Genomic DNA, 19,052 nt, shown 5'->3' with positions numbered 1-19,052 from the left:
GCTCCGTCCGCGTTTCCCTCTGTCCTCTTGTGATGCTCCACGACGCAGCCCAGCGGCCCTCGGTTCAAGCGTGTCCTGAGCTGTGGAAAGTCCGGCCCGCCCCACCGGGAGGCCTGCGTGCCTATCTGAACGGCGGGCGTTTAAGAGACCTAGTGTTTCATTTCGATTTTTCTTGTTATAATTGGCTGCAATGTTGTCATTGGTGTCGTCCGTCCGTCCGTCTATCCCGCCACAGCCTCATGTGGCTTCATGGTGGGCCAATGTGTCTGGCTGTTGTCGGATCACTGCCTTACAACTGTTGGCTGCTGTGAGTTTGAATTTAGTTTCTAAATGGGTAGGGAAATCTGTGTGCTAAATCTGGTCTTGGCTTGTGCAGGTGGTATGACCAGATGACCAGCTGAGGTAGTTCAAAGTGGTAGTGTACATGTGAGTGTGATGGAGTACATGCGATTTAGAGAAATATATGCAAAATTAGTATCTACTACAGTCTTCAGTAGATTAGCTGTTTTTCTTTCTTACTCTGCTCACAGTTCAGAGGTAGATCTTCTGGCTATGCATTCGATGGTCTTCTCTTTCTGCTAAGCATTATTAACATTTCAGGTACTGATCCATTAATGGGCTAATTTACTGAGAAAAACATTAGCACAAAGTCATGTTGAGTATGTGCCTACAAACTTGGCCATGCCCCCTGAAATCTCTTAGCACTCTACCTTTATTGATTTGTGAAATTTACATCTTTTGTAAGGTGGGTGAATTAGTTTCCTTTTTTTATAAAGCTGGGACAGTAATATACAATTTAGGCAGACTGATCTCTACCTCTATATATTTGCTGAACAATATACCTGTTTACAGAGTTATTTGTTATGTGTTACTTTAGTTTTGTGTTGAATAAATTGTATTAGTAGTGGATCAGAAAGGTATGTTTGCCACGGTGAATTGTGAGGAGTAAGAGGGAAGTTGTATGTGAATTGTATACTGAAGGACGAGTGAGTGAGATTGAGGTGATACTGTATGTCTATCTATGATAGGACTGGAAAATTTAATGAGAGTAACATTTTTCTTATGTATTTTGTCATTTTTACTGTAAGACTGATTTAGGTGTCACCTTTCAAAAGACAGGCCAAATGTAAATGAGCGTATGTGTGTTAGGAGCGTACTACAGCTGTGTCAAAGATGATGACAGCATGGTGTAGGTACAGTCTCTTGATTTCTACTTTATTTGATGTTCTGCCTCTGGTCAAACAAGCTATATGGTTCTTGGCTAGTCCATTGTGCACACGTTCTAAATAGATGAGGATCACAGACTTTCATTAAAATATTTGAATGATGGAGTTGCTAATGAAGAGATGGATCTAGTCAGTTCTTGTCCATTCAGATATTTTACGTAATAGTTACAATAACTCGTGTGATAGAAGATTGGTATGTGTGCCTGTGTTCTTTTCTTTCTCCACTTCCCGCAGCACAAAGACCCTGATTCGTTTCAATCTGATTTGGCTGTCCTACTAAATCATTAATACCAAGTCACTTATTCTGTTCTCTGTGTGTGTATGGATATACATATAGAGAGAAAGAGATCGGTCCACTGGAGAGTGGAAAGCTTTTTTGTTGTTTTTTAAAATTAGTAACATGAAATATCAACCAAATGAGGCCTTCTGTCTGTCTTCTAGATGTTTTGTTTGTCCATATATCAGCGTGCTCTTAGGCCATACAGCTGGCTTTCTCTCCTTACTGGTTTTCTTATGCTTACTTAAAGGCAGTTTCCTCAAAGTACAGAGATGTTCTATACCTGAACTTTGTATTTCCTAGTGTCAGTGGTCTGCATATGTGTTAGGCTGAGGGCATCCTTCTGTAACTTGACTCTTAGGTTGCACAGGAATAATAGTTTGAGTTGCAGAGACTGTGGATGGTGTGTAGGCCATGGCTTTTTTAGATTACTGCATGGAGGAAGAAACTAATACTGGATGAGACATCCAAGGACTTCTGCTTTCCAGCACATTTGTGAGCACATTAAAAGTCTCAGGAATGTGATGAAGAACTTGGTAGTTTATGGGTTACTAAATTAATATTTGTCACTAAGCGAAGAGTTTGATTTTTATTTCCTCAGAGTGGTAGTGAGTAAAATACAATGGCTGAAAAACATGTAAAATGTTTAGGAACACTGTCAGCATGACTAATTTCTGATTTTTATTCACAACTGTATGCAAAAATCTGGTAATAGAATCTGAAAGATTAATGTAAAAAGGCTGTTGAATTTTTTATTTGTTTTCCAGGAAACTATTTCAGGAGTACTTGTCTCAAATCACCTGGGATTTGGAGTCCTGCCTGTGTGGCATCCCAAATTTCGTGGCAGCAAGAAGAACATATAACGTTTAGAGTACTTGGAATATGTGACAATAAATAGAAATAGGTACTCATTCATAAGTAGAACTGAGTTAACACAGCTGTAGCTGAAATATTTATGCGGTGTTATTACAAAGTTGCGTATTAAGCATGAGACTATTGATCTACTTTGTCAATATTTTCACCTATGTTTTTATTTTTATCCATTTTTATGAATTTCACTGCTAGCTATAAAATAAAATGACCAAAAAAAAATTGACACATGGAATTGATGCACACTTCTACTACTGAAGCAAGTGGATGGCAACTTGTGGTGGGTGTCATGCTTGTGGGGACTACAATGAGCTTTATTTTCTGACTATTGTGTAAAACTTAGTATACAATTCTAATTTGCCTTTCACTGTAAAACTGTGGTTGCCAGGAATTTGCTGTGGTCAGATCTGTAGCTGAAGCAGAAAGAAATGTAAAACATTTATTTATTTATTTATTAGATCTGTGGTAGACAGGAATTTTCTACTAAATTTCTTAAATATATGGTCACAGTGAAGAAGAATGGTGAAGTTCTGATATCTTATGTTCCCTTTTAAGTACTCTGATTTGCATGTTCTTTTATTTCTTCCTTACTCCTACCCGTCCTGTCCTAGTTAATCTAAACTTTCACAGTCATTTCTCTTTTCTCACCCTGGTGTTTCAACTGGTAATGAGTCCTGTGCTGTTATACCTTTAATTCCCAACTCTTTGTCCTAAATTTCGTCTATTTTTATTTTCCTTAGTTTATTTCCATAACTTATTTTAAAATGGTTCCTTTGCATTGTGCTTTGTAATGCCTTTCTTTTAGATCACTGATCCTTTGGGTTTTTCTTGTTTACAGTCACCTCTTCTGCCCTGATCTGATCTCAGCAGAGCCCAGAGCAGTGACTGTGGGGCAAATCCTTGTCTCCACCAAGAAGCACGTCTAACTAAGATGCACGATATTTTTAAAGGAATGAGAACCTTACTCTTGACTTTCACTAGTCAGATGTAACTTCATTCCTTTTTTTTTTGCCCCCAGAGGCTTAGAATTTATTCAAATGTGGATATCCCTCATGCCTTTCCTCTCTATCTTGTATGTTTGGCAGAGCCATTATACGTATGATGTAGTGTATGCTTTCCAATACAATAACTGCTGAAAGGCACAGTAAACATTCACTCAAACATGGAGCTCCTATTGCAAGCCAGGAGAATACTCAGAAAATGCATTCCCTTAGTCACGTGCATTTATGGCTTTTTATCACTTTTTTTAAAAATGGTGTTAATAAATGACTGCTGTATTTGCAGTCTGTTTAGCCTAGAAGGTCTGTACTTCAGTGAAAAGCAGTTGCCCATTAGTAATGCTGCATGGAAAACATGCGTTTGTGCCTTTTTATGGGGCCAAAAGCACTGATACGTTTCAAATGTTTCTAGAGAATTCCATTTGCATTTTCCATTTCCATTTGAAAAGTTAAATACAGAAAAAAGCCTTTAATGTATGGGAAATACTAAGAAACTGTGAGCCCTGGCTTTTTCAGACATTTACAGCTGTTGTTCATAAATCTAGCTTTAGGTCTCAGACATGTGTACCTGTTCCTGTGTTATACTTTTAATTTCTTGAGAAAGAAAAGGGTAGAGTAGAGGCAAGTTCTTCCTTGGAACTGTTGTTAAAGAAGATGATCTTTGCAGCTGGCACAAGTCAACTTATAAATCAAGGCATTACTATAGTGATACTTTCACAAATGCCTTGCTCGTTTTTTGATCTTCTTCGATGTATTTGTTCGATTTAGCGCATGATAGATCCCATTTATTTTTCACACATGTGTAAGTAAGTTGATCAGGCAAAAATACTTCATTACATGGTATCTGTCAGCCTGTGCTTGTTTTTAGCAAGCTGTGTGTTTATTAAACAGTGAATTTTTATGTTTAGCCTATTAACATACTTACTGCAGTAGAATAAACAAGCCTTGTACTTTTACTCAACAACAGCAATGAGTTGATGCTGCCATTAAAAATAGAAACATATTTGTTAATATTAAAAGAGAATTAACACAGGGTTAGAAGGATCTTTGAATGCTGATACTAGAAAATAAATTAATGTAGTCTCTTCCACTAGTAGGCAAGTGTATATGAAATACTAAATTGCTTCCACTGGGTGGCATTGCAAAACAAAGTATGACATACAAGCATATAACATTCCATGCCCCAAAGTTTGATGTTGATATAATTATTTTACATATTTTCTGATATTGTTAAGTTGTTTTCATGTATTCAGTAAAACATCTAAAAATGGGGGGGTGGATGGGCTTTATCACCCTTTTTTTCTCTACTTTTTTGTTTTTCCCCTCAATTCTACTTTATAGTGTTCTTTATTCAGAGGAGATTTTTTTGTGCAGTGCAGGGTAATAATAATAATAATAATATCCAGTTAGGTTAGGGACATCTTACTCCTTCTTTTGATTCTTATGAGTTGCTTTGTATTTAGTGCTTTTGTTTTTAAGTAAAGGCAATGTGAGTGAAAATCTTTACTTAATTATCTTTGAACTTTTTCGAGTTAGATTACTTTTTTTAAGCATGGAGCTGGAGATAAATATAGTTCTAGAAAAGTGGCATTGTTTTCGTTGTACTAGTTTGAAACATTGCATCTAACTAGGGCTGTTGGGAAATAATAGTGAAAGCTGAGATTTTAATTTATACGTTCTGTATATTTGTGCTCTTTTCTGGTGTGACAGAGTGTGAGTCAATGTTCCTGGGTTTTAGTAGTGCAGATTTATTTATCAGAAACTTGAAGGAGACCGTGTATCATTCTGTTGAATAGCTGTCATTAACTGCTGCTTGTTAATTGAACCAAAAAAGCTGAAGCTAGTGAACTAGTCTGACTCTTAAAAAAAAAAAAAAGCAAGCAAACAAAGAAAAAAACCCACCAAACCATAAAAACCCCAAAACAAAACCAAAAAAACCCCTGCAAACCAAACCACAACAAGAAATGCTGACCAACCAACCAAATCAAAACCCGCAAAACTATGTAACAATGTGACTGAGTAAGGTGATGATCTGATTGAAGTATTTCTTTTTTTCCCTTTATATTAACATGTCTCTTTCTCAATTTACTTTACTAAAAGTCTTCATTTCTTCTGTCTTTTATCATTCATTATTTTACACTCAGCTCTGTTGGACTTCTCCTCATTTTTCCAAGGACCATCAAGAAAACGTGAACCTGGAAGGCTGTAGAAAGGGAGAAATTAACTTCATCTAGTGTAAAATCTGCTGTAAACTATCTGAGCACATGGTATATGATAGCAGATAACATTTGTGCACAGATTTCACTTGATCACAGAATGGGTTTCAATTAATCAGGGATTGAAATAATTTCTCTAATTAATTCTTCTTGGCAGAGAGCTATGTATATGAGATACATTCTGCAAGCAGTTGATAACCTTATTTGAAGTGTTTCATGACACTTAGTTGACTGGAGGTTAGCAAATGTGATGCCCATCTAGAAAAAGGGCCGGAAGGAGGACCGAGGGAACTACAGGCCTGTCAGTCTGACCTTGGTGCTGGGGAACGTTATGAAGCAGATCATCCTGAGTGCCATCATGCAGCACGTACAGGACAACTAGGTGATCAGGCCCAGTCAGTGTGGGTTTATGACAGGGAGGTCCTGCTTGACTAACCTGATCTCCTTCTATGACAAGGTGACCCACTTAGTGGATGAGGGAAAGGCTGTGGGTGTTGTCTACCTAGACTTTAGTAAAGACTTTGACACCATTTCCCACAACATTCTTCTGGAGAAACCAGCTACTCGTGGCTTGGATGGGTGCACTCTTCACTGGGTAAAAAACTGGCTGGGTGGCCAGGCCCAAAGAGTGGTGGTGAATGGAGGTAAATCCAGTTGGCGACCAGTCACAAGTGATGTTCCCCAGGGCACAATATTGGGACCAGTTCTGTTTAATATCTTGGTTTCACTGAAAATAATTATCCTGGATTATATTTGGTTTTGACTTTAATTGTTTACAGAATATTCACATCATCTCTTGTCGTGTTCGGGAAAATACCTCTGTGATAAAGCTTGATTGTACAAACAGCTTTAAAATGTGTTTTCACAACACATCCTTCTAAATTTCTTTTACAGTGTAATTTACTGTAAAATATTCTAATTAGTTAAAGTAGAAACTGAAACGGGTAGCAGTCTTTCCCATTATGACAGGTGTATTTTCTTCTCACTCCTTTGTTGGTATTCTAAGTTTTTTGCAGGGCCATGGCTTGGGGAATAGTAATTTATTAACTGCAGAGGTATGCAAATCCCTTCTGTGTGGTGAATATGAATAATGATTTAAGCTGGGTGGAATTAATGCTGTTGGTTTGCAAATATCAACAGTGATTAGGAGACTAATTGCTAATTATACTGTCATTTTGCAAGCATTTTGTATAGAATGCCTGGATTTTTTTATTAATCCGACAGTATAATCTTGCATAGTTTCCTATAGATACTTTTATGTTAATAGCCAGTATCTCTCATGGGGTCAGTTCTGAGCCATCTAGTGACTGATCGATGGTATTGCGATAGCTATGCAGTGGCACTGATTGCACTGCAAAATGAACTGCTGTTTGCAGTAATTGGTATTCTGACGGTAGAATAAACAACTTCTTCAGTAGGTTTTAGGCAGATGCTAAAGGAGACTGTAAGAAATCTAAGATGAGGACTGCTGCATAGGGTTGTGAGTGGTCCCTGTTACGGTGGTGGATGGAAGAGAAATACTTGAAATAGCTTTGCTCTGTTTCTGAGCAGAAAAGAGAAGAAAGTAGAAGCTGAAAAAGTAGGAACTAAAATAACTCTTGCTATGAGAAGGATTAGCCTTGAGGTGCTTTCCCCGTACTCTGGGTTTGAAGGCTAATCATCGTGGGCTGACAGAGTTTACTTACAACTTTTTAAAGGATTTTGCTTGTGTGAAGTTCGAGATAAACTTCCTGCAGGGAAACTAAGGAACTTGGGATGACTGTACTGGAGAGTGAACTGGAGTCCCAGTCTGTCTGAAACTATTTGCAGAAGGATGGATTAGACCTCTGCTAATGCCTTTGAAACTTGAGGATTTTCTGTATTTTGAGATGTTAGGACTACAGCTGCTTCATCTCTGTATAGATACGGAGTAGGAAGAAAGAGCTAGTTTAAATAAAAACTTGGTTAGTCTTAGAAAGATTACTCCAGTTCTGATTACTGGTAGCTGACGAGAGGTTTTCTATTTGGAAAAATCTTACTCAAGTGAATGACTGTAGGTAGCATGCATCTTGCCTTGAAGAAGGTACCATTATAGTGAACAGCCATTCTTTGCAGACTCTTTCAGTTAGAAAAAGCTTAATCTGAAATTTTGATGGTATCTTGGATATTTATCAAGATTCAACCTCAGTGGGGATGCTAGGAACATAGGTTTTTTGTAATGACCGTGTACTAATTCTGCTTTGTACTGTTTTAATCTTTTGCCTTGCAAGTGTTGATAGCTTGGATCAGAATTTAAAGCTATGAAATCTATGTCGTTAAACGGGGTCTTTCTTTTGGCTGTTGTTTTGTTGGAGTTACCATAGAGCAGAATTATTTTCCCCTACTGTAATACCATGTACGTATCAGGAGTGATTCGTATTCATCCCAAGCAGACTTAAAAGTAGGTTTTACATAGTCATTGCATGTGTATCTCATCTTGTGGGGATTATTGACAAACTGGATCTCAACATATGTTGGGAAGAGACAGTATAGGTGTATTGGGTTTGTGTGCCAAGGTTTTGGTAGTGGAGGGGGGCTACAGGGGTGGCTTCTGTGAGAAGCTGCTAGAAGCTTCCCCTGTGTCCAATGGAGCCAGTGCCAGATGGCTCCAAGCCAGACCCGCCGCTGGCCAAGGCTGAGCCCATCAGTGATGGGGGTAGCGCCTCTGGGTTAACGGAGTTAAGAAGGGGAAAGGTTGCTGTACAAGAACAACAGCAGCGGAAAGAGGAGTGAGAATATGCGAGAGGAACAACCCTGAAGACACCAAGGTCAGTGCAGCAGGAGGGGAGGAGGTGCTGAGGCGCCTGAACAGAGATTCCCCGTCAGCCCATGGTGAGGCCGGTTGTGTGTGCCACAGCAGCCCATGGAGGCCCACGCTGAAGCAGATCCCCACCTGCAGCCCAGGGAGGCCCCCATGCCGGAGCAGGGGGATGCCCAAAGGAGGCTGGGACCCCGTGGGAAGCCTGTGCTGGAGCAGGCTTCTGGCAGGACCTGTGGCCCCATGGAGAGATGAGCCCAGGCTGGAGCAGGTTTGCTGGCAGGACTTGTGACCCTGTGGAGGACCCATGCTGGAGCAGTCTGTGGCTGAAGGGCTGCACGCCAGGGAAGGGACCCACGCTGGAGCAGTTTGTGAAGAACTGCAGCCCGTGGGAAGGACTCGTGTTGGAGAAGTCTGTGGAGAACTATCTGCTGTGGGAGGGACCCCAGGCTGGAGCAGGGGCAGAGTGTGAGGAGTCCTCCCCCTGAGGAGGAAGGAGCGGCAGAGACAGCGGGTGATGGACTGACTGCAGCTCCCATTCCCTGTCCCGCTGTGCCACTCTGGGAGAGGAGGCAGAGAAAATGGGGAGTGAAGCTGAGCCTGGGAGGAAGAGAGGGATGGGGGGAAGGTGTTTTAAGATTTGATTTTGTTTCTCATTATCCTGCTCTGATTTTGATTGGCAAGAAATTAAGCTAACTTCCCCATATCAAGTCAGCCTGTTTTGCTCATGATGGTAATTGTTGAGTGATCTCTCCCTGTCCTTGTCTCAACCCACGAGCCTTTCGTTATATTTTCTCTCCCCTGTCCAGCTGAGGAGAGGAGTGATAGAGTGGATTTGGTGGGTACCTGGCATCCAGCCAGGGTCAACCCGCCACAACAAGCCACTATAAATGGTAATAATTATTCCGTAATGACAGTGGATGACTGCAGTGATCTTCAGTGTGGATGACCTGCTTTCCAAATTTATGGTGAAATTTTAAACTATGTGTACATAATGTGTTTTTCTTCAAATAAACCAGACCTATGGACTAAGGATGGAAGAATTATTTTTAAATTATTAATTTGAACTTAAAATTATTACATAAATAATTGTTAAAACAGTCGTCTTTTTTTTTTTTTTTTGTCCCCAGCTGTAGCCGAAATGAAACTTCGCGATGATCAGTATACCCTTGACCACATGCGTGCTTTTGGCATGTATAATTATCTTCACCTTGATTCCTGGTACCAGGATAATGTCTACTATGTTGATCAACTTGGAAGGGTTATGAATCTGTCAGTGACTCTGGTAAGAATAAACTTTTTTAAAAAATTACTGAATTTGAAAAGATATGGGGCAGATGGGGTAGAAAATATGGCAAGTGGGTCTGAATGCAAAAACTGGGGGAAGCTATTGCCAGGGAGACGGGTAGATTGACAAAAATGCAGTTCACCAGGAAGGATGAAAGGATTTTAAGTGAGGTTTCCAAAATATTTTCATTAATAGTATTGCAATATTGTTGCATCTGCATCCATTCTAGAGAAGACAGACATGGTGACAAGCTGAAGAAAAGAATTTCTTTTCTGGGTGCTAGCTGTTTTCCTGTATGTTACTTGATTTTCGTCTGTTGCTAATTTGAAAATCCAGTCATTATAGATATAAGGAGAGAAAGAACCTGTATGCATTAGAAAGGCAAGCCTTTATGAACTAATAACTTAATCTGAGCATCACTTGTTGGAGGCAAAAAGATGCTGGTGGCCCTGGGCAAACTTGAAATAGAGTGTAAGCAAGCTAGGCCAAGTCTGAAAAACATGACAGTTCTCTGCTTTTATACTGATGTTCTTGATTAGTCAAACTTTCTATTTCTTTTGAAGCATTTTAATACATGAATGAACTAGTTTCCATTACAAAACTATTCTTCACTCTGGAGGAGAAAGGACATAGTTCTATGGACACCGTGTTTCTGGTATATGCAATTGTAGAGCTTGGTCATTAAGGAATGAAAAACTGTGTGGAAAGGAAAATATCCATTGTGATACTACCAAGGAATTTGACTTGTAACCCTGTGGGACAAAAGAAGACACAGAGCGATGTGTGATTTGGGGGTTTTTTTATTGTTGTTTTTTGAGAAGGTGTGGCTTGCTCTGTGTAAGGTTCTGGGGGTGGAAATTACTAGGCCAGGGCTAAGCTGAGGAAAAAATCCTGAAACTTTAGTTCTAGATTTTTCAGGAAATACAGGTTTCCAGAGGATGGTAGGCTTGAGAACTGAAGCTGCAAAATAGTTCCTTTACTTTTCATAGAACGTAGAAGCAGTTGGAGCCTTTGGCAGACTCTTGCTGAGAGAGAATAATCTTCTGGGATTTCTTCCAAATCTTTTGAGATCATCTGGATTCCCAGTAGGAACATCTAAAAGAAAGAAGCTTCTTAGGGAAAGCCTTCTGTGAACAGTGGCTTGTCACAATCTCATTTTTTGTGTTTTTTTCCTTGTGGGTGGTTAACCTTGGCTGGCTACCACACGCCCACCCAGATGCTCTCTCACTCCCCATCTTCAACAAGATGGGGAGAAAAGAAGACAGAAAAGCTTGTGGATTGAAATACAAACAGGAAGATTGCTTACCAGTTACCATCATGGGCAAAACAGACTCGACTTTGGGGAAATTAATTTAATTTATTGCCACTTGAAACTAGAGTAGGATGATGAAAAACAAAGTCACACAAAGCTCCTACCTAGAGCTTTCTCCGGCATCGGCTTTCCACGGACTGCAGTGGCCCCACTGTGGTCTTCCATGGGCGGCGGGGGACAGCTTACTTCCCCATGATCTTCTCCAAGGACTGCAGGCACAAACAAACCTCTGCTCCGCATCACCGTGTTGGCTGACAGCCTCGGCTGAGCCCTGTGGTGGGTCCATTGGAGACAGCTGGCAGTGGTTGTGCCCAGTACCGGGCAGTGCTGTCCTCTCCTCGCAAAGGCCACCCCTGCAGCTCCCCACTGCCAGCACAGTACAGACACCCAATACATTCCTTTGTTAGAAGGGCACTAAAGTGTGTAAATTTCTTTCTTAGCAGATAAAGTAGGGAAAATTTTGTAACAGGCAGTAATTTGCATTATTATGTGCAGTAAATTGAAATAATATTCTTCCTTAGGACTGATGGAAGTTGGAATCTTCAAGAAAATGGCACTTATTTAATATCTTGTCATGAGTTTCAGTTCCACCAGACTATGAAATAAATAGCTGCCATCTTGTGACCTAACACACAAAACAGTGCTGTTTTGCAAATGAAAGATGTTTGCATATGTATAAAGGAATGTGTATTCAGAAACATCGACAAGGTGTCTCATTACAAATGTGCCTGGACGTATATATTTTAGTCAAATGTATATTACAAATAATACTGTTTTCAGCCAAGTATAGCTTACAAGTTAACAATGGCCACAATTACAATTGATGTCAGTCATCTTTAAAACAGAAGGTGGAAGAGGTTAACATGCTTATCCTAAATCCAAAGTGAAAGAACACATAGGCTTTTTAACACATATTTTTTTCTAGTTCTGCTTACTATTTCAGTTGCAACTTTCATTCTAATATGGCAGTATGTTAGTTATCCATAAATCACAAATTATCCCTGCAACTTGGCTGTTTAAAAAGATATCATCTGTGAAGGCAAAAAATATACTTTGCCACTTGCTCAAAATCAAACATAACTGAAAAAGTGATCAACATGAGCAGATCTTCTGAGTCGATGAATGAGTATTCAGGTGTGTTTTTTATACCAGGTTGAGAAAGTTGTTACCCTAACTTGGCTGGAAATACTCAATAAAAGCTTTAACATTCTTCTATTACATTTATTGGACTTCTTTCAGTCAATAAACCAGCATCAATACTTTGTTTTAAAGACCCAATGAGTAGTGTAGTGACAGGATTACTGAGCTGAGTTTTTTTGATTGTTGTGGGTTTTTTTGCGTCTGATTCTACTTTTTTAATTGCTTGAAGTTTGTAATAAAGGAATATAGCTGAAAAATATTAAAAGTGTTCTCCTTCAGCGGATAAGTACTTGGACTAGATTTCTTGACCTTCAGCTCTCGTAAAGATGACTCTGTTTCTTTTTATATTCAAGTAATGGAATTGAGAAATTGTGGCAACAGTAACTCTTCTCACACTTAATTAAAACCCTTAATGGGTTATTTTCATCTTTCTGAATTCCAGTAAGAGTTAGCTGTGGAATGCTGTTTCCATAACTTTCAGTTAACTTAAATTCAGAGCAACTGTTAGCGGCACCAGAAACAACGTGGGAATTCTGTTTGAAACAAGTCAGAATAACGAAGCAGATAAAGCGAAGAACAACAAAATCTTTTAGACTTCTATATTGTTTTAAATACTTGGCCCTTTATTATTCAGAATGCTGGGTGTGGACATTTTTGTTCAGTTAGAGATGTGTCAAATGCCTAAGTATTTTGATTTTTCATTAAAACAAAGTTTTGTATTTGTAATGGCTACTTTGTGGAAATTGCCATATAACTTATAGTTTTTATTTTTTCCTTTCTCTTTTGGTATGTTTTGTCTTTTCTCATTCCCTGTATTTTCCTTGGAAAATTTATTCTTATTTTAAATCTCTTATGAAATATTACTTGTTTTTACAGTATGACAAACTGTTTCTGACTTTGCAACAGTACAATTTCTTAATACAACTTAAAAAATTTAAACCTCACAGGCATGTCACTTTAAATCTTACAGTCATGCCAAAGAACCTAAGTAAAATTTCACTACATAACTATGTAAGCTAAGGCACACTTACTTAAATGGAGCCTGGCGTGGGAGAGTCAGGAACAGTAGATGGAATTTTTAAGCTTTCATTTTACATTTTGTGTCTTGTACCTGCACACTAACTCCTTATCCTGAGCAACTAGAGTACATTCTGGCTTGATCTGCCTGACTTTGCCTGTGGAGGAAGTATCTGCTTAGAATTTCTACACAAATTTGAAACCTGGGCTGTTTAAAAGGCTCAAAAGCAGGGTTAGTGTCATAGGCAGGTGAGGCAAAGGAGCTGCTAAAAGGTAAGAGGCTGTTCTAATAGTGAAGGCACCCAGATGAAATCTGGAACAGACAAACAGAACGACAGAGACCAAAAGGAAGCAGAATATGATGTCAAGAAGTATAGTAGTGGGCAGAGCTAGTATTAGAGGCCAGTGGAAAATAGAGAGACTTGGGAGTAAAAAATAGTTAAACAAAAGAAGAATCTTTGTAGAAAATTGAAGAAAGATGAAGAACTCTGTCTGACAAGAAGCTTCATCTAGTTTTTTTCTTAAGGAAACTGTGTTGCTGTCATTTAAACCTAATTACAGTGAGTGAACCTGACATCTGTTAAAACGTCTATAGTTGTTTTAGCCAGTTCTTGCTAGTATAATACATGAGTATAATATATCAGCATCCCTACATGCTTTTGAAGTAAGGAGTTACTATTAACCGTGGTTAACCAGCTGAGGAGCGGAGAAACCGTAAGTCAAAAAGCAAATCTGACACAGCAGGGTTTTGAGGGCAGGTTTTGTTTCAGTTTCAAGTTAAGTCCATGCTTTTCATTGTCAAACTGAGATTAGAGAGTGTTCTGATAAATTAGTGAACAGACAGGTGGTGAATAAGAGCATTTCCTTTCCTGCCTATTGAGAGGGAGGCTTTGTAATGTGTACTGAAGATTATTTTTCACTTTTTTCAGGAAATATATTGAGTCTTGACATTCATGCTCAGTGCTTATAAATATGATGTGAGCTTTAGAAGATTAAATGGTTGATAATTGATTTTTATTTTTTTTTTTTTTTTTTAGATTACATCCAAAACTATTTGAAGCTTACTGTTAAGATTCACTTGAAGGCTGACAAAAGTGTTGTCTTCTGTAATGTTACACAGTATAGCCCTGTAAATCCCTGTTAACAGGGATGATGTTGCTTCTTTCCATGATAAAATGCATGGGATTTTGATTATTTCCGCCCCCACCCTCCCCCCACCCCGGCACAGTAGTCATTGCTAGTTACAATGGAACACTTTTATTGTAGAAAACACTGCATTTCAGTGAAACTTTAAAATTAAGTAAAAGATGAGGAAGCAAAAATTTTTTGTATCTAGTGTTTGTGGGATTTTTGTTTGGTTTGTTTGGGTTGTGGGTTTGGTTTTGGTTTTTGGGTTTGATTTTTTTTTTTTTTTTTTTTTAATTCTTTCATTCTCCCCTCCTGAATGTGTTATAAATTAGTGGAATATTTCAAGGGGCATAGTGATACAACGGAATCTACAAAGTGACCCTGAATGCTTCCAATAATTAAAAATCAAATTTGCATCTCTTCCATTGCAGGTTTCATAATAGCCCTTGTGCTTTTTTGTAGTACACAGTAATCTGTAATACGAATTCAAGTAGGCCCAAAAGGCAAGCAAGCTATCTGTTTGTCATCTGGTCTTTTTTGCTGTTGCTTATTAAAGTGATACTTAGCTAAATCCAATTTCTCTCGCTTACCTTTGAAAATGTTTTAAATGCATATCTGATTTTAATAACATCTGGAAAATAGGAAGGATTTTAAATCCCTCAAATACAGGATTCTCAATAAATGAGGGCATGGCATGCTTTGCATGCACAAGTGTGCTCTTTCTATATTGCATATACTTGCACAAGTGCAAAGAACTCTTTTAAAGATGGTACTTTGTATGTATATTTTTGACAACCTTATTTTATAGATCAGAATGAGTGAGTTTCTTTTACTGGAAGTAGATATGTATATAGGAGATTTCCCCCCCCCCAAGCTATCCATTGCTTGAGTGAAAATAGAGGGACAGGAGTGGCTTAGAAAATTTTATAATTGTGGCTGAAATTTCAGGGCCTGTAATGGGACACTGTTTTAATATGATAGTTTTTCACTGCTATTTCTTAATCTCATGCTCACTATAGTAAGAGAGTGCATTTTGTGTGGCACAGCATAGATAAATACTTGTTCCCTGCCCCCCCAGGTTTTCAATACAAAAATATGCATCTGTTTGTTTGTGCTTCCTTTTATATACTTGTAAATGTCTTCAAAACTGTCCCTATAATGTTTTTCTTTCAAATTCTGGTTTTCTATTTTTAAAAATATATTTCTACTTAAATATCTTTTCATTTTAATGACAGTAATGCTGATTTTTAGTACAAGGAAAGAGTTTCCTTATTGTTAAGCAGAGTTTTCTGATTGATGGAGCTTCTACAGTAGTTGTAGATCAACTGACTGGAAAAGAGTCTAGTAAAATAAAACTGAAAATAGTTTAATTAGCTCTATGACCATTAGTTATGTTCTCAACGTAGTCTATTTGTTGTTGGATTAAGAAGATAGGTTGGGTTTAAAAAAGGAAAGGTTGATCTGTAAAGGCCAGTGAGGCACCTTTTTTCCAGAGATGACTGTTTATTTGTTCAAATGTATGTAAGTACACTAGCCTGCAAAATATCTGTGAAACTTGTATCTAATTTTGTTTCATTTATGAGATAGATATAGATATAAAACAGTCTGTGAGATGAGGGGAAAGGACCATAACTTCATGATAAATGTTTTTTTTAAGATACAGAACGGAAACAACAAGAATTGGGTTTTTGGTGTTATTACTGGAAGAACTTTTTGGTGACCTCAGATCAGATCCTGAAGTCTATGAATCAGTATAAGGGACAAGGTGGTGAATATATATATTTTTTTTAACTATATTGTTAGTGTCCACCATTTGTTTTAGAATCATAGAACAGCCCAGGTTGGAAGGGACCTTAAAAGGTCCAACCTTTCATGGGAAAAGGAGCCTAGATGAGATTATCTAGCACCCAGTCCAGTTGCATCTTGAAAACCTCCAGTGATGGGGACTCTGCCATGGCCCTGGGGAGGTTGTTCCAGGCATTGATTGCTGTCACTGTAAAAAAATTCTCTTATGTGGAGATGAATCCTCTCCTGGTATAACTTTTACCTGTGGTCCCTTGCCTTCTCTGTGTGACCTCCTGTGAAGAGAGCTCTTTGTAGCTGCCCTTTAAGTACTACAGTACTGTGATGAGGTGCCCCCTGAGTCTTCTTCAGGGAGACAAGACCTAACTCCTTCAGTCTTCTCCCATAGTGCAGGTTCTCCAGCCCTTTGTCTTCATGGTCTTCCTTTGGACCCTTTCGAGTCTGTCCATGTCTTTTTTCAGTGGTAGGGACAAGAATGGATACAGTGGCCTATGTCCAGGTGTGGCCTGACAAGCACTGAGTAGAATGGGATGATCACATCTCCCTCTCTGCTGGTAATGCTCCTGCAGATGAAGCCCAGGATCCGATTTGGCTTTGTTGCTGCAGCATTGTGCTGCTGACTCATATTCAGCTTGTTGTCCGCTTGGATTCCCGGGTGGCTTTTAGGAAGGTTGCTCCCCAGCCACACAGGTCTTTGACTGTACTGGGCTCTTTGACTATGTTGTCACAGGTGCAGAACCTTGTGCTTGTCTTTATCTTTACAGTGTTCTTGCTACCATCACTCTTCTAGGCTACCTGGGTCTCTGTGCAAGGTGGCTTTCCCTTATGACATGTTTACCTCATCACTTAGTTTAGTGTCATCAGCAAATGTAGTGAGGGTGCTTTCAATCCCATCATTCAGGTAATTTACGAGGATGTTGAACAGGATAGAGCCTGATATCAGTCCATGGGGGACTCCACTTATGACAGACTGCCAGCCCATTTTATTTAGCAGCTACTTAGTTCAGTTGAAAAACTTCAAGCAATTCTATTTTCAAGCAGTTCTGTTTCAATTATTTAAAGGTTATATATAGAGATGTGACTGTGATGTTGCTGAATCTCCAGTCTGCATCTTGTGTTTTTCACTAAGAATATATTGTTTGTACTCTTAATACTGCAGCCTGATCTACTTTGTAAGTAGTTGATCAAGCTGTATTGCTGATAAAGCGTGTCCTGACTGTTTTGGTTTTTTTTAAAACTCTGATGCCAAGTTCTTTTCAAATCCTCTTGGATATTCGGAGATTACTTGAACTCACAAAAGGGAGGTGAATCGCAGTCCTAAGCAGGCAGCGGCATTGCTGGCATTCTGCAAGCCGAATAATGAGCAAGGAGTTACAAAGCCTTGTTTAGCAAAGAAAGGGCTGTATGTGAGAACAAAGGCACAAGATAAAGAATAATTCCTAAAAGATATCCTAGAAGTCACGCCTTTGTACTTAATGACAACGGTTGGAAATCCAATTTACAGCACGAAAGCAGTTTCTTCTGTTAGAATTAGCAGGAAATGAAGAAAGCAACACAACTAAAGCAGGGGTTCTGAAAACGATTACTAGAAATAGAGATTAAATTGGTAATATAGCGTTCATTTTGCACTGTTATGCAATCAGGCTGATTTATATAAAGTTTATACAGCAGGAAATACTGGATTTTTCTTTTTTTAATTTAGTGATATGTATCATTTTTTAAAAATCCATATGTTTATGTTCATGGAAAATTAGATCATCTGTACACTTTGTTCACTATAGTGTCTCTGTTTATTCATGTTCAAAAACTAACCATGCATGTAGTTTCGCTTAAAAAGTAAGAGTGCAGTGTGCCACTGATATAGTATGCTAATTAAATTTTCCTGATGCATAGTATAATCATAACGTGATGGAAAAGTTATTTGCAAATACAATATGAACTAGTACAGGTTATCTTTGCTAGCTAATCACAGTTGTTACTTCTCTAACTTACTGAATAAAATGACCACCCTAGGAAAGCTGAGAAATTATATATCAGCTTGAATATACCAGTTGTGTAAGACAATAAGCTAAAATTCTTTTTAATTTAGAAGTGAGTTTTTATGAACTAGTTTGAGTACAATTCTGTGGATTTCATTTCTTTTAAAGTCTCCACATTTTTTCTGGGACTAGAATTATTTGAGGTAAGTGATTAATTATATGGGAATGCTAGGGGAAAAGAAGTGAAAAACCTTTTTTAATGCAAAATTAATTAGTCCTGTGAAATGGAAGGAAAAAAAATTGAGTGCTGAAATATCAGTTGTAGAATACTCATGTTTTCAGTAGATAGAAACCAACTCAATGATGAAATTCTACCACCTTTTCCACATATGTGGGAATGATGCTTGCTACCCACTTTTTTCCAAGTGTGCTCAACTGCACAAAGGGACTAGTGAATTGCTGCTGAGATTTGTTGTTCTTAATTTGTCTGTAATACTTACTGAAATTGATAAATACTTCATAAAGTCTTAGTGTGTGACTGTTTCCTTATAGGACACTGCTCTCCAAAAACCAAGAGAGATTTTCAGGCTACCGACAGACTTGACAGCTTATGATAATCGCCTTTGTGCCTCAATACACTTCTCATCTTCCACATGGGTTACCCTTTCTGATGGTACAGGAAGACTGTATTTAATTAAATCAGGCAAGCGTGGAAATAGTGCATCTGAAAAGTGGGAGGTAAGTTGTGTAATAACATAAATTGAAGAATTGTACATCTACTCTGTACATCAAATAATTCCTATTCTTGCATTTCTTACGGGAATTGCATGTGAAGAATTAAGCTTTAAATCATAACTGTATCACTGATACAGGATTGTGTATGGCTAATGATTTCTTTATGCACAAAATATCTAAAATTCAAGTGTTTGAAAGGGAAACAGCCTTTTGATTGAAGAATTTAAGTAAGTGTTTCTAAATAGGTGGCTAAGTGCTTGTCTAGCTGACCTTTTTCTAAAAAACAT

The 19,052-nt window shown here is 38.4% G+C and overlaps 1 protein-coding gene across 1 annotated transcript in view; it reads left to right on the top strand.

The window, feature by feature from the left end:
- Positions 1-9,498: 9,498 nt before the first annotated feature.
- Positions 9,499-19,052, top strand: part of NUDCD1 (NudC domain containing 1) — a 42,298-nt gene continuing 32,744 nt past the window's right edge. Inside the window, exons 1-2 of the mRNA XM_009705718.1 lie at positions 9,499-9,648; positions 18,583-18,768. Coding sequence (XP_009704020.1) covers positions 9,505-9,648; positions 18,583-18,768 — 330 coding nt within the window. The 5' untranslated portion in view covers positions 9,499-9,504. The remainder of the gene's footprint in view (positions 9,649-18,582; positions 18,769-19,052) is intronic.

Source organism: Cariama cristata, unplaced genomic scaffold (genome assembly GCF_000690535.1).
Source record: "Cariama cristata isolate BGI_N322 unplaced genomic scaffold, ASM69053v1 scaffold6658, whole genome shotgun sequence".
NCBI lineage: Eukaryota > Metazoa > Chordata > Aves > Cariamiformes > Cariamidae > Cariama > Cariama cristata.
Note: the sequence above shows the minus strand (reverse complement) of the source record. Positions and strands in the feature narration are given on the sequence as shown.